The 14,778-nt window shown below is 38.8% G+C and overlaps 1 protein-coding gene across 1 annotated transcript; it reads right to left on the bottom strand.

Moving 5' to 3' along the window:
* Positions 1-214: 214 nt before the first annotated feature.
* LOC111575127 (ubiquitin carboxyl-terminal hydrolase 2-like) lies at positions 215-12,165 on the bottom strand. Its single transcript, XM_023280065.3, has 12 exons — positions 11,829-12,165; positions 5,038-5,085; positions 4,811-4,934; positions 3,749-3,860; positions 3,504-3,614; positions 3,139-3,203; positions 2,926-3,029; positions 2,563-2,643; positions 2,375-2,453; positions 1,583-1,690; positions 1,362-1,482; positions 215-1,093 (listed from the first exon to the last, which is right to left on the bottom strand). The coding sequence occupies exons 1-12, from the start codon at positions 11,979-11,981 to the stop codon at positions 988-990; spliced, it is 1,212 nt and encodes a 403-aa protein (XP_023135833.1). The 5' UTR covers positions 11,982-12,165; the 3' UTR covers positions 215-987.
* Between the last annotated feature and the right edge of the window lie 2,613 nt (positions 12,166-14,778).

Raw genomic sequence — 14,778 nt, 5'->3', positions numbered from 1 at the left:
AAAGGATATTATGTCTGATGTTGTGTTTTCAGCGGATTGTTGTTCCAAGTGGTTAAAAGTTAAGTTTTTACAGCTTTGACTGGTTTGGCAGCTGTAGATTTCTGTTTTAGCTTGTTAAAATAAACTTACCTAGTGAATTAAACACTATTTTCACCTTCCAGTTGCTTTCTCGGACAAATCCAGGTTAAATAATGAACACAAAAACACGATGCAGTGTAACTTAGAGATAGGTTTTAATCATTTATAGTCTCTCGGCCGACTCTGAAGTAAAGTCGGCGGGATTATTCCTGGAAGAAGTATTGATGCGTTCACACACAGCTGCTTTGGTATGTTTTGCGATGGTTTTTCCTACATTCGCAGCGCTGTCCATAAATACTGTACAAAAATAAAATGTACTTTGACATAAAACTTCCTCTTGCTGTCATTGGTGGGTTTCTGCTGTGGAAAAAAACCATAAAGCTCTTATATTACATATACAGTGCACATTCTTAAGTACTGACATCATATTAAATACAATAAATTATATCTTGCTGTTCAGGCTTTTTTTTCCAAGTCTCTGCAGTGTCTTTAAATGCTATAATTCACATTCAAAGAAAAAGTAAATCCACACAAAGGAGAAGAAAAAGCAGTAAATCCAGGTTTCACTGGAATAAACTAAATTTTCCCAGTTCGCTGCTCGTAATTGTGCCTGGAACTCAATTTCTACAAAATGGAAGAAGCCTTTTTCCAGCGTTGTTCCAGTTCCGCCTAACTTATGCGTTAAGCTTGAAATGCTGAAGTGCAAATATGAGTTTCACCTTTTTTTTTCCTCACCGAGATGAAGGTGAATTTTTGTTGTTTTTTTCCCTCTGTGCTTCAGTTTCAGTTTCACAGTTCACAAACTGTCATGGCAGGATTCTCTCCACTAGGTGGAGTTCTCTTCTCTCTCCCAGCACGCAGTGTCTGAATCCATTTCTAGGCCCAGTTCAGTGCAGCTTATCGCAGACTCTAAAGCCGACACATCTGATATTTGCTGTGTGAGGAGGGGGCAAGCTCGTAGAAGAGGACGTAGGCGTTGCTGCTGCGAACCTGGCTGGAGGACATCGGGCTTACCCTGCAGACAAAAAGACGCTGCAGTGAACAAATGCCTCGACACATTTCTTCAATACAATCCCAGCCACAGTTGGGCATGCAGGGACAAGCACACGCCCAATCTGCACATTTAATTTCAGCTGCCAACAAGCTGACACAACTTTATGGAGCCGGAATGAGGTCGTTGCCATTTAACAACAGGTACACGCAGTTTAATTAGAGTGCACAGCTTTCCTAGCCGATCTGATAAGGTGATACGTGAAGTAATACGATGATGTGAGAGCCGATACCTGGAGTCATTGTAGCTGTACCACTCCCCCAGCGTTGGGTTCTTGCAGTAGGCTGTGTAATGGCCTCCCAAAGTGTTTCCGGAGTGGTTGGAAACAGCGTACAGGTTGTACACGGGGCGCTCTGCAGAGAGACACAACAACTGTCAGCCAGATACAGCTGATCTGACCTAAAGGCCGCTCACTGTCGTACTTTCTGGCAGCAGCATTGGGCAAATACTTACCACCGCTCTCTGAGGAGAACTCTCGCAGGTCCAGATCTTTGAGAGGGAAGTTGATGTAAGTGGAGAGTTTGCTACCTCGGATGTTGGAGTCTGAGAAGCGTTTCAGGTCTGAGGGGAACACCAAGTCAAGGAACCGAAACTGGTTCAAAATGGCAAAACTGTGCTCTAGCTGAAGGTTAAATTTTACTTTCCATTAGTGCTAGCCCAACAGAGGCAACAGAACAAGCTGAAAACCCAACACTAACATAATATCACCTTATAATGTTACTAGAAAAATTAGCAAAAATTTGATGAAACAGAAATTCACCAGACAAGGATCTATATTACGATTCCTTTGGAGTTTCTGGTCACTTGGCAAATCCATATTCACTCTTTTTTTTTTTTAGCTCAGGTTTGGTCTCCACCACCTCCTGAAAACAATCCCAGCCCTCAAAATTGCAAACTTTTTTCTTTTTCCTTAAAGTACATACTACAGCTACTATACAATATGGTAGTATATGCACTGAAATGAACCCAATATCTGGCACTTAAGTCACTAAATACCCCTCATCAAAAATTAGCAACCAGCTAGTTGCTAACTATATGGTTTGGTGCTGCAGAATTCAATGAGTCAAATATATAGACTAGTGCAGCTTTATGTGCCACTGATAATGCAAGCTCTTACATTATACACCAACATCATCTATATATTTATGTCGATGTGTATTCTAACAAATTAGAAGGAAGATTGCTATTATTCTAAACATCTGCCTGCTGTAAGCAATAAACAACAAAGATGTGAAAAAAGGATACGGAGTACAAGAATCTGAGGAAACTTCTGGATGCTGAACCTCTTGGTGCATTTTCGTCTGGCTTTGCATCTATTGCAAGTCTGAGAAAGAGAAAAACGCAGTCAGAAGCTGCAGATGTATATTCTGCTTATTATATTATCTTTGCAGATGAATGTGAAATGTGGTGTTATTCGTGTTAAAGACGCTTACTGGTCTTTCTTCTCCATCCAATACATCTTCTTTCGTGAAGAGTCTCAAACAGTCTTTGAGACTCACTTCACCGGAGTTCTTCTGTAGAGGAACAGGGCAATCAGAAAACAATAACTTCCATGAAGACTAATCAACTGATATACACCTTTTAGCATTTCATATCTAAACATCTGTTAGGTGGTCAAAATATGTTAATACTGTACTTGAGTTTTTGTGTATCGAAAATTAGAGGTGCAAATGTGGTTCAAACAACTTGTAGCATAATTTCTTTTAAAAAATGAGGAACACAGTATTATACTTTATGGCCATTTTGCCTGTCTATGATGAGAATATGCTAAATTATGTGAAAGAGAGTGTCCTGACCTGTGCAATAGGTATGGAAAGGTCCCAAAATGGATCAAACACAGTGGAGCGGAAGCCACAAACAGTGCAAGTCAAAGAGCTTTTTAGCTGCCCAACAAACAGGTCTGCAGAAAGGATGAAAAATTACATAAAACATCCATAATGAGTATACACGGGTAAAAAATTGAAGGTGGTTTAGGGTTATTATGCAGCTGTATCTCAACTTTCACTTACCCACTACTTTGCTGTCTTCTCTCTGCAAGTACATGTTCCACATCCACCTGCCTTTCTCATCATCCCTGCAAATAAAACAACGTATCTTTACCAAACCTGCCATCAAAACCTGAAAATTTAAATATATTTCCTCCAAAAAAAGCAACTTTGAGACAAATTCAGTGTATTTGTTCTTCTAAAATGGCCATGTGACTGCAAAACCCTGAAGACAATCAGCAAGTACAAATAATTACACAGGTTATTTCCACCTGTTTTTTGACCATCAGTCATGCAGCAGTGCTTTTTTGGCAGCAACAGAAACAGTCGTTGACACATCAAGTTATAAGTGACAAATTAAGGTGAGAGGTGCAACGTGGCTGACTTACGAAAGGTGGTCAAAGTCCTCGACAGACACTTTAGGGCGGATGGTGACTCTGTTCACCTCATTGTGGAGACCGTCCAATAAGAAACGCAGAAACTCCTGGGCATCTTGCTGACTGCAGAGGAAGATTATTTTTTTGAACTTTATGGTTATGATTGTTACATAAATGGGCATTTTAACAACTATTACTGACCTACATTAAATGGATTTTAAAGCAGAGGCTCACAGCCATAGGTAGGAAGGACTTACTTGCAGCCAACAAATTTTGGAGCGTATCTCTGGATCTGGCTTCTGAAATCAGAAGGACTGATGGCGTCATTGTTCTCAGATGTCCACAGATTCTGAGTCAGCTTTGCAAACTCTGAAGGATGAAAGAAAATAAAAGGCAAAATGAGACAACAACCAAGGATACATATCTGCAAAATGAACACTGTGCTTCACAACTTTATTATTCTCTTGGAGGAAATTCCTTCACCTTAACCCTTTGTTAAAATGATGACACACTGGACTATCTTAATACTTTCACAACATTTTGGGTGGTTTGAACGGCTTTTTTCCTCAAAAAATGCCAGAAAATTGTAAAAACTGTCTGATTTTCAACTTTTCTCTTGTCAAATTGTTACGTTGCATTTGGGCTGGAAACTTACCCAAATCTAAGTTTAAAACTGATACTTCATCAAAATCCCCTCACTTAAAAATTCTCCAAAAATATACCATTTAATCTAACTAGATGCTGTGAAAAATGAAAACATTTACATTCCTCAGCAAAACCGTTAAGCCATGTGTGATTAAAATGCAACCAGCAATCATGAGACAAAAAAAAAAATCAGGGATGTTTTGAGTAAACTTTTGGCTTTGCTTACACAAAAGCAGATAGAAAACAAGTTAAAAACACAAGCAGTGAAATATCTATAGCATGTAGAGCCACAATTATTTCCCAACATTGGTAACAACTGCTGGCATTTGGAAAAAATATTGTACATGCTGATTCTCGGATGTCTTCCAATTTACAGTTGTCTTTTTTTCTTTTTTATGATTTATGGCATTCTAACTGTCAAATGGCAAAAAAAACATTTCTGAGTTCTCTCTACTTTTAGTCATGGTTGCCAACATGGAGTAAAAATGTTATGAGAGCAGGAAGGGGTTAAGGGTTAAAAGACTGGAGAGTATAAAAATGCACATAAACCTACAATGTGTGACCTACTGCTGGCGTATAAAGTCATTTAGCATTGACATAAGCACCATTCAGGTCTGTAAAGTTCGTTATGAGGTTGCTAACGTGTGATTTAGCAGCTCAGAGGTCTTTCTTACCTTCCATAAGAGCAGCGTTGGTCTTGCAGTTGTTGTTGAGGTCACTGTGATGGATGTTTCTCAGGCAGTAATCCCTCAGCTCTGAGGTGTTGCTCAGACATTGGAGGATGGAGTTCATGAAACACTGAAAATTACACAAAAATAAGAATTATTTTAAATGAAGATCCAGACAGATTTGGTGGTTTCAGTGTGATTATAGAGGTTATAGAGAACAAAGTGACACTTACTGTGTTGCCAAGATTCTTCAATCCAACCAGGCCTTGAGGGCTCTTGTTCTGTTCAAAGAAGAAAAGAAGGCATTTGTTGGGGGATGAAAAGTTTAACAGGTGCCTTATTAAAGTTTTACACAGCTGACAGACAGTGAAGTCAGAGGATCAGTAGAACTAATTTGTTTAACAATCGATTCTCTGAAAGATTTAGGAAATTATGTGAGCAGACTACATATACTGAACTTGTTTTTCATTGATTTTTTTTGACCACTTTGCTCATAAATGTGCCAAAACGTGGCTGAAACTTCTCCCTTGCATAAATCTGGCTGGTAATGTCATCACAACATGAACATCCGCATCAAACAAATTGCAAAAGACTATGGTACGAAAAAGAAAAATCCTTGAAGTTACACAAGGCATACTTTGATTCTTGACGTCTCTGAAATTCTGGTGGAGCGAGTAACATAATCATTTTAGAAGACATTCCCTCAGTTTGTGTTTTGATGTTTGTGGAAAGCGATCTTGAACACATCGGTCTAAAATCCCCAAAAGGTTCAGTCGAGATCTGCATGACATTCACATCATTTTCATCAAACCATTCAGTGCAATATATCCTCAGTGGAACAAATCTGCATGGATTTACAGTGACTCTTTCTTCTAAGAAACTAAACTTGGCAGCAAAACGCCCTCATAATATACCAGAACAATCTGATCCTCTACCTGTAGGGTTCTAGAGTTCAGATTTTCCTTTCATTTGTCTGTAAATTCAAAGGATAATTTGGTTTGGTCAAGATTTGCATGACCTTCACATCCTTTTCATCAAACCATTCAGTGACCGCTGGTGCATTATGGACAGAAACATATCATGAATGGATAAAACTGATCACTTTGAACAACTTTGCATGGATTTGTAGTGACTCTTTCCTCTATGAAACTAAACTTGCCAGCCCTCATAGCATAACAGAACCTGATCCTCTCACTGTAGTGGTCTAGGGTTCAGGTTTTCCTTTTATATGTCTGTAATTTCAAAGAATACAGTGTCATATTTAGATGCTAGTTTCCATATAAAATAAACCTCAAGAGCTCCAGATATATACTGTTCTTCCCCTGCAGTAAATACCAACAGTTCAGCTCACACACAGCGGGATTCAACTACTGTTTGACTGCAATCCTATTACATTCCTGAAGCGTGAACAAGCCTCGCAGCACCGCACGGCATTCATTCAATGCATGCCATATGACAGTCACATTGTTGGCAGGGATGCGTTGTGGATATCAGCTACTGTTCTGAACACTTTGATGAGATGCCACAGCACATCCTGACCTCCAGCTGCACTGATGAATGAACCACTGGGATGTCACTCGAACACGTGAGGCCGAGCCGAGAGAAAAGTTCCACTGATCTGCTCAGTTGTTTGTGTGGAGTTTCACATTAGCTCCCGAGTCACAAAACAACTAGTGCTGGAGAGTTAGTTCTTGTAGCAAGGAGTAAATCATCAAGGAACTGCTGCCCATCTGCTGATAGTCCTTAGTAAGTGAAAAAAATAAATTAAAAATCGAGGCAGATGATTCATGCATGACCAAGAAATTACACAAGAGTCCAATAAGGACGGAACGAATCTGAGAAGACATTTAAAAAGTGGTGAAAATTCAAATGGAATGAACCTATTGCTAAAATGTGCTTTTCTGACAGCAATTTACTGATCAAAATACATCTTTAAACAAAGTAATTTCATGAAATGTGTCACTTATAGCCTCTCGTTATCAAATCATCTACATCTCAAGTGTAATCAGCTACAAAATATGTTAATATTTATTTGGAAACTTCAAGTTGGACCCAAAATTATACTTAGAGATTGGCTCGAACCTGACGTTTCCAAAAATAGAATCAGGTTCAAAGTCAGATGTTGGCCATTTTATTGCGTGTAGCTTGGATCTCCGGTGAGGTCCAGATAAAAGTTGAACTCTGTCTTCAGTTTGAGGCTCTTACGTAACTTGACCAGAGACTACTAAACAATTAAAAAGCTGAATAAAACACACCAAGAATAAACTTTCTGTCCTCGACTTCTGACAAAAACAATCAATTACATCATTAAACAACATCCTGTTCCAAACTGAGGCATCTACTGTCAAGAGACGTCATTCAGATCATAAATAGTTTGAGTGTTGAGTATGAACAGTCCTGTGACCTGTTGCTTGTCCTGAAAGAGGGAACATAGTAACAGTGTAATGCGATGACTTCATGCTTAGGTGCCTCTGCTGACGACTGAGGAGCTCCGAGTGGATATAAAAGTGTCGAGACAGCAAACATGATGACAGAAGCACAAATATGTTCACACAAGTTACCCACTAAGTAATGTTAGCTCCCCTTTTTTATGAACAGCAAAGAAGATTATCTCTGTTATGCTGTTCTTAATTGTGCTAGGAGTAGAAAGTAAAAAGCATGTATGTGCAAAAAAAAAGCCCTACTTTGGCACTTTTCTTATCTTAGTACATGGATTTTATCTGCGTTACCATGGTCCTGTTGAGTAATATGAGGTGCAATTCATCCTAATCAGCTGTTGTTCTCATCAAGACTTTCAGTGGAGAGGTTTATTGAGTTGTCATGCTGTTCCAAAAGCTTTTCAACCCTCAAAATAGACCACAAAATGACAATATTAGCCATTATCAGCCCTCTTGGCTGGTGTATTTGGTTCCTTTGTGTATCGCTTCTTCTCTGCAGTATTTGAAGGTGACCATATGGTGCGAGCTCCCATCTGCTGCACTGCTCTGGTGAGGACTGACCAGCAGGACTTGCTCAGAGCACGCTCAGCAGGCAGCTCCTGATTTAAAAGGGCCCGTCCAAAAAAAAAGGAAAAAAAAGAAGAGGAGACGCTCAGGTAATCGGAACAACAACGCTCTCCACTGGTTGGCGTGACTTCACAGGGGAAAACAGAGAGCTGGGGAATGCAGTGTCCCAAAGCAGCTAATGCACGCCTGGTCGAGGCCATATAACATGTGACGACGGAAGCAACAAACATGGTGCCAGCGATGCCACTCCTTTGGAAACGGTGTAAACAAATCATTGCTGCATGACGGCAAGGCTGGGAAAAGTCCAAAATCCCAGATCTAAGCAGAAAAACTGGCACTATCCTGGAACTTTGTAAAGGAAAGAAATAACACAGATGAGAAAATCTATTTTAATAAAGAAAAAAGGGCCTTTTAAATGTACTTAAAGTAAAGACACTCTTTAAAAGGCACAGCGATGTTCTTTTCTCAGCTGACTGCTCACTGATTGAATGAATGTGCAGCTTCGGATGTTTGAGGATAATTAACAAAAGTTGCAGCCTAATGCTTGTGATTAGAGTCAGAACATTTGGTATCACTAACATGGTAGAATGGTTTGCTTGCACCTAATTATGTTGTAAAAAAAGAAAAACAAATGTTTTGGCTTGTATATATTTCTTTAAAACAATCACAATCTTCTCAGGTGGAGCTTAGCAACGGGGGTTCCCTCAAAATAGCAAAGGTGGGATTGTTACAGTAGAACGTTTTTATGCAGGGAGGGGGCATTATCATTAAAATGGCTAAACAGTAGCAGGACTGCTTTATTGTGTGATCCAGGATATTTTTCTGCTCTGAGGTTGTTGTTGCTTCCTGTAGTTAAGGTGGATTTTGTAGTGCATAGATAGTTATACCAACAGTCTACATCCAATAGGTCAGACTGACAATGCAGTGCTAGCAAGCACACTGTAAGGTTGAGGCTAATTGGAATAATGTTGCCTTTGCATGTATTTGATCTCTATAACTTGGCTGATTAATTGATTAGTTGTAGATTTGTTGCATCTGTTTTGATATTTGTTGAGCTCTTGTGCTCCTTTTCTGTTTTGGAGAGATTAATCTTTTGCCGATTGGCGCCCAGTCAAGCTGCACCGGTCATCAAAGCAACTGATTTGGTCTGAGATGCTCATCTTTTCTCTTTTTACATAATTGCAGACATTTCTTCATACCAAACTTGAATTTATTTCATTGCATAAGACACTTGTAACTGAATTAAGTAGTCTGTTCATCACAATTTGCAGGTTAATGTACTGTAATGCTAGGTTTAGAAATGCTACTCAAGCCTATGCATGTCATACAAGATTTCAATTTTGAGTTCTTTAGTTTCAGTATAGATTAGCTAAGTGGGCTTAAAATTTCTAGTTAGAAGACCTAAGTTGTGTTTGAATTATTTTCCTTTTTTCTGACTAGCATCTACTCTCATCTGTTCCTCCTTTTGTGTGACTTGTGTTGATTTATGTTATCTCTGTTGTTACCTGACTTTTAATGATACTTAATTCATTGTTTCAGTCATTTTTACGAGTATGAATGTCTAAAACTTCAAATTCCTTACTCCTTTGTGATGGTAAATTTAGTATCTTTGACTGCATGATCAGCTTGGGCTTTGGGAAATGACAGACATGGTTGTAACTGCTTTCTGAGATTTCAGAGTTTAAAGTGATTAACTGAGAAAGCAGGCTGATTCACAATGAAAACTATTATTAAAGTGAAGTCTGGATCTGGATGTGGATGACGGATATGGATGACGGCACCGGATGAAAATCTATGAGCAACAATTTTAGCAGATTTCCTTATAATCCACCAAATAGTGGTTGGGACATTTCAAGTCAGGACAGAACTTGTGTGCTACGCTGAGGAACGTTAATTAATTAGATGCTACCTGTTGAGCACAAACATGAGATTACGAGGGAACACATCCCACATTCAAACCTGTAATATTCCTTTCAGGTTCAACAAGGACGAACACTTGAAGTGCCGCCTGTGACCTCAAACCCACACGGAGGCAAACATGTGCCGGCTGTGTGCACAAAGTGTCCTGTGCACATGATACATTCCTTATCAGCAGCTCTCCTTCCTATTATGCAATGAACGTCACACTTGAATTCTCACTTTGATGCAACTCCCTGCAATGTGCTGCTACCGGTTTGTGTGTGTGTGTGTGTGTGTGTGTGTGTTTGTGTGTGTGTGTGTGTGTGCGTGCGTGCGTGCGTGTGTGCGTGCGTGTGTGGCTCAGTAACTCTCCACTGAAGGGCTGATAAAACCCTAAAGGTCAGATTCAGACCACAGGGCTCTATTTGAGTCTCTATATGGCTTTAAAGTCTAATAAAAACTAAAATATTATTGATTTTGTCTTTCCTCAGGTATCACAATGGCATTTTTGTCAAATATGCTTCATTGCTTCCAACTTCACCGTGACAACTGTGCAGAAATAACCCAAAACTGTTCACATTAGCTATGTAATAAGTCGTCTCAATGACTAAAAAGACCTTACACAAACAGTGAAATGTCACCTAAATGTCCTTATTTTCAAAGAAATCTTTTTTTTTCCAATGAGGACAACATTCAATTAATCAGAAATACAGTCTAGACCTTGTTAATGTGGTAAATAACTGTTCTAGCTGGAAATGGCTGATTTTTAATGGAATATCTCCATAGAGGTACAGAGGAACATTTCCAGCAACCATCACTCCTGTGTTCTAATGCTACATTGTGTTAGCTAATGGTGCTGAAAGGCTAGTTGAGGATTAGAAAACCCTTGTGCAATTATGCTAGCACATGAATAAAAGTGTGAGCTTTCATGGAAAACATGAAATTTTCTGGATGACCACACATTTTTTGAACGGTCGTGTATATATTTTTTTCTTCACAAATAAATTTATTATTTCATCAAAATAAATACATTAAGTGCATTTGAAGCTAAATTCAAAGTATTTTTGCTGAAACTGTATTCAATATTGTTCATTTTAACCCTCTGAACCCCAAAACTCACCAGTAGGTTTGAAGGGTATGTTATCTTTTTTTTAAATGCCAAAATTGCACCATTTACCATAGTCAAAAACTGCAAGAAAAAAAAATCAATGGATTCCCAACTTTCTGAGAGTCTGTAAAGTACTCATCTGTGCCATGCAGTTCCATCTAGAAACTTAACTGAATAAGATTAAAATCAAGGTGTTTCATCTAAAATCACTTTATTCTGCATGTCTGCATTGAAAAATTGAAAATTGACACAAATGAATTATTTGCTGTAACCAGATTCTGTAAAACAAATAAATAAATAAAACTGCACTCCCATGTGCAGCTGTGTCATGAAGCAACTCAGCTGTGACCAACAGTTATGTAACAGAAACTTTGTAGCTGAACTCCAGACTGTGTTTGCCAGAGCACATAGAGGCAAGTGTGGAGACAAATCAAAACAAAAATGTAAACAGCATAAAAATCTACTGTATGTTATTTTTTCCAATATTGGTAACACTTATGGGCACTTGGCAAAATGCTGCACAAGTTGATTCCATGTTTATTTAATTTTTGTAAAATTAAAAATAAAAAAATCAGAGATATCTAACTTGTTTTATGATTTATGTCATTCTAATATTGCTATTCTGCATACAACACATTTCTGAGCTCTCTATACATCTAGTCATGGTTGTTCTGTTTCCTTAGAGATGCAGGACTTTAAACTGCAGTGAGAAATGAGCCCTCGGTGAGTAAAAATGTGCCCAGAAACTGCTGGAGGGTTAATATCGCACTTAATGTTAATATCAAAGCAAAAATAATTTAAATCTAACTCTGCTGCAGCTGTGTGTCGAGGCTGAGGCCCCTGAGATTCACCTGAGTGGACGCCTCTGCTGAAACACTTAACCATGTGTGTAAAAACTTGGAGAAGTCAGAGAATCGGGCAGCAGAAGGAAAGTGGGTTTCGGTAAATATGTGACTAAAATGAAAAGGTGCTGCAGAAGCGGGGGAGCGGAGGTGCATGGAGCCGGACTCACCTTGGCCTGGTTGATGATGAGACCCATGAACGTGGACACCAGCGCGCTGCGGGACAGATGCGGGTTCTTGCGCCGCTGCTCTGGTTTGTCCAGCGGGAAAGCGGCCGGTTCCTCCGCCGTTGCCAGCGTGTAGGAGTGTCGCAGAGTCGGCATGTTGGCGCTGTTGAATGCTGTCCGGGACGGTCGGTGGTTCGATCCGAAAAGGCGGAAAAAGGAATTCCAGGAGACGCGCTGTTTGACGGATCGACGAGGAGACGCGTCTCTGCAGCCTGTCGGCGTGTTTCTGTCCTCACCTGCGCACAACACAACACTGAACTGCTGCGATGAGGAGGTGGCGATGTGTTGGAGTTTTTACTGCGTGCAGTGAACGTCCCCTCCCACTCTGAAGGCACTGATGCTGCCTTTAAGTGCTGTGGGAAACATCAAGACTGAGTTCTTGGTGCAGAAGGGCTGTGAAAAAAATGCTGCATTCAAAAGCTTACAGTAGTTGTAGAGGTTTACTAGATTATAGCATTCTGCAAATTATGTATAAAGCTGATAAAGAAACTCTACCAGTCAATGTCCAGAAAAGATTTGCAAAAAAGAGAAAAATGAACAGAGATCTTCATAAAAACAACATTTAGGACCAAATTAATGGAACGCTGCATTTCTGTAAAAGGGGTCAATTTATTATCTAGACAAGGAACCAAAAGAATCTAAATAAACAGAAAGATTTAAAAACGTAATTTAAACCAGCCTATTATTAATATAATATTAATATAAAGTAATTAAGTAAGAGTATCACAGTGTTTGTTATGAGAGAAAACTCTGATATGAGTGACAGTGACTGTGCAGACCTCTCAGACTTTATAGACATTTTGTTTATTGATTGTTTTTAATGCTTACTGTAAGCTGATTGTTATAAAGGGGCAGGTTACATAAGTTTATTCTTCTTTCTGCTCCCTTTCATTCAGAAGTCTGGAAACTTGTTTTATATTGTACTGAATTGCTATTTTTTATGTATTTGAATGAACTAAGTAACTTGAGTATTTCCAGCTTATGACTCTTTATAGTTCTATTGTTCTGCATTTTAAAGGAAAATGTTGCACTTTCTGCTCCACTACATTCGTCCAACAGCTTTAGTTTCTTTGAAAATGAAGATTTCACACAAGAAGCTTTTAAAATTCACCAACCAAATAATTAAAGATTAAACCAAGTTTTCAAAAATCAGGCTAACATTCAGATACCTGAGCTGTTGACTTTTCACTCAAAACCTCTCACATTTCAATAAAAGTTCAAATGATAGAATAGCTCAGCAAAAAAAAAAAAAAAGATCACTTGTGGTTAAGAAATTTGTTTGTTTTTCCATCTATATTCTAGAGATCTGTGATAAATCATTTCTGCACGGGATTAGTAAAGGCTTATTTTATCTTATCTTAGATTTAAAAATCCCCCAAAGAATCATTAGATTTTCTGATTTCTGATGGTCTTTAAACTGCTCACCTGTTTAGCACAGGTCCCTCCAGAAATTTAACCAAATTTAAGCTTAATCACAATATTTAATCAAAAATCACTTTATTCTATATGTTTCATTTAAATTCTGGCCAAAAACATGCGCAAACTGGATTCTGGAAAAAAAACAAAACAGCAAAAAATGCACTGCTTCATGCACTGTGAAGTCATGAGTGACACAGTTTTGACCCACAGTTATATAACACAAATTCTGAGATTTTTTGGTTGAACTGCAGGCTGTGTTTTGAAACCTGCAGCAGCTGCAACAATAACATGCCGCTGACGCAAAACTTTGTCTGCCACTTTAACGAGGCTTCACTTCTTCACTCACACTGTTGCCCTCATTTGGCTGATTTATTCTCACTCAGAGCAAAATAACAAAATAACTAAACATTTGTCGTCCAAAAAGTGATGCTAGCTCTGCCTGGATAGCATCCAGCTTGCTATCAGTGCTTTTGCCTATCTCATGCAGCTGAGCAAATCGAAGTTCAAAAAATTAGCGTGGTTTCTGTTTCTGCATCAGGGAATCGGTAATGGCATCGAGGTCGTTAGCACGCCTAGCTTTGTTAGCTGTGGAGGTACCACTCGAGCCAGCTTTCTTCACAGAATCAGCCATTTCATTTCCGGAAGTGGAAAAAAAGGTCGAGGCAAAAGAGTAAGCCAACTTCAGTGGGAGAGAAATGTCAAAATTGGGAAGTTCAGGCGAGAGCAAGACCCCTAAGCCACCATCTTGTCCAGCCAGTCACCGGAAGTCGGCAGAGTAATTAGGCTTTGTGTTACTGTTATATGAAATAGTGCAGTTGATTTTGTATTTTAGCTATATTTTAAAGCCAAGTACTTCATTTTAATTTAAAATTTGACTGCATGACTAGTCACTGTTATTTCTTCACTATGGTTCGTATTTATCTTTGCTGTAAGGATATTAGACTACAGATGGTTTTATTCTTAACATTTATATATATTGAGTTGTTTCTAGTCAATAAAAATATATGTGCATATTTTTTACACTATTTAGCAACAACCCACCTACTGTAAATACTTTATGCAAAGCACGCCAGTGTAAGGTTTGACTAACGACCACTTCAGTCAGCATATCAGAGCTGATAAAACAGAAATAGCACAAAAACCACATTTGCTGAGGGACCATGTTACAATGATGCGTTTTGAAGATATTTAAGGCTAATTTCCAGCAGCGGTTTTAACTGCAAAACACACATAAACACACACACATAAAACAAATCTGTAGGACTTCCTTTTTCCACCTGAGAAATATTGTAAAAATCAGGAACATCCTGTCTCAGAGTGATGCAGAAAAACTAGTCCATGCATTTGTTACTTCTAGGCTTGACTACTGTAATTCCTTATTATCAGGTTGTCCCAATAGCTCTCTGAAACATCTACAGCTGATCCAAAACGCTGCAGCCAGAGTACTGACGGGAGTTAGCAAGAGAGATCATAT

Source organism: Amphiprion ocellaris, chromosome 14 (genome assembly GCF_022539595.1).
Source record: "Amphiprion ocellaris isolate individual 3 ecotype Okinawa chromosome 14, ASM2253959v1, whole genome shotgun sequence".
In the NCBI taxonomy this organism is placed as follows: Eukaryota; Metazoa; Chordata; class Actinopteri; family Pomacentridae; genus Amphiprion; species Amphiprion ocellaris.
The sequence above is the reverse complement of the archived record's forward strand: the minus strand, read 5'-3'. Positions and strand labels throughout refer to the sequence as shown.

Excerpts from the sequence above, each read along its gene's own strand:
- LOC111575127 (XM_023280065.3), bottom strand. The coding sequence starts at position 11,981 with ATGCCGACTCTGCGACACTCCTACACGCTGGCAACGGCGGAGGAACCG. Across the intron at positions 5,086-11,828 it reads TCATCATCAACCAGGCCAAG|AACAAGAGCCCTCAAGGCCT; the intron begins GTGAGTCCGGCT and ends TTCTTTGAACAG. Across the intron at positions 2,644-2,925 it reads TTTCCATACCTATTGCACAG|AAGAACTCCGGTGAAGTGAG; the intron begins GTCAGGACACTC and ends GTTCCTCTACAG.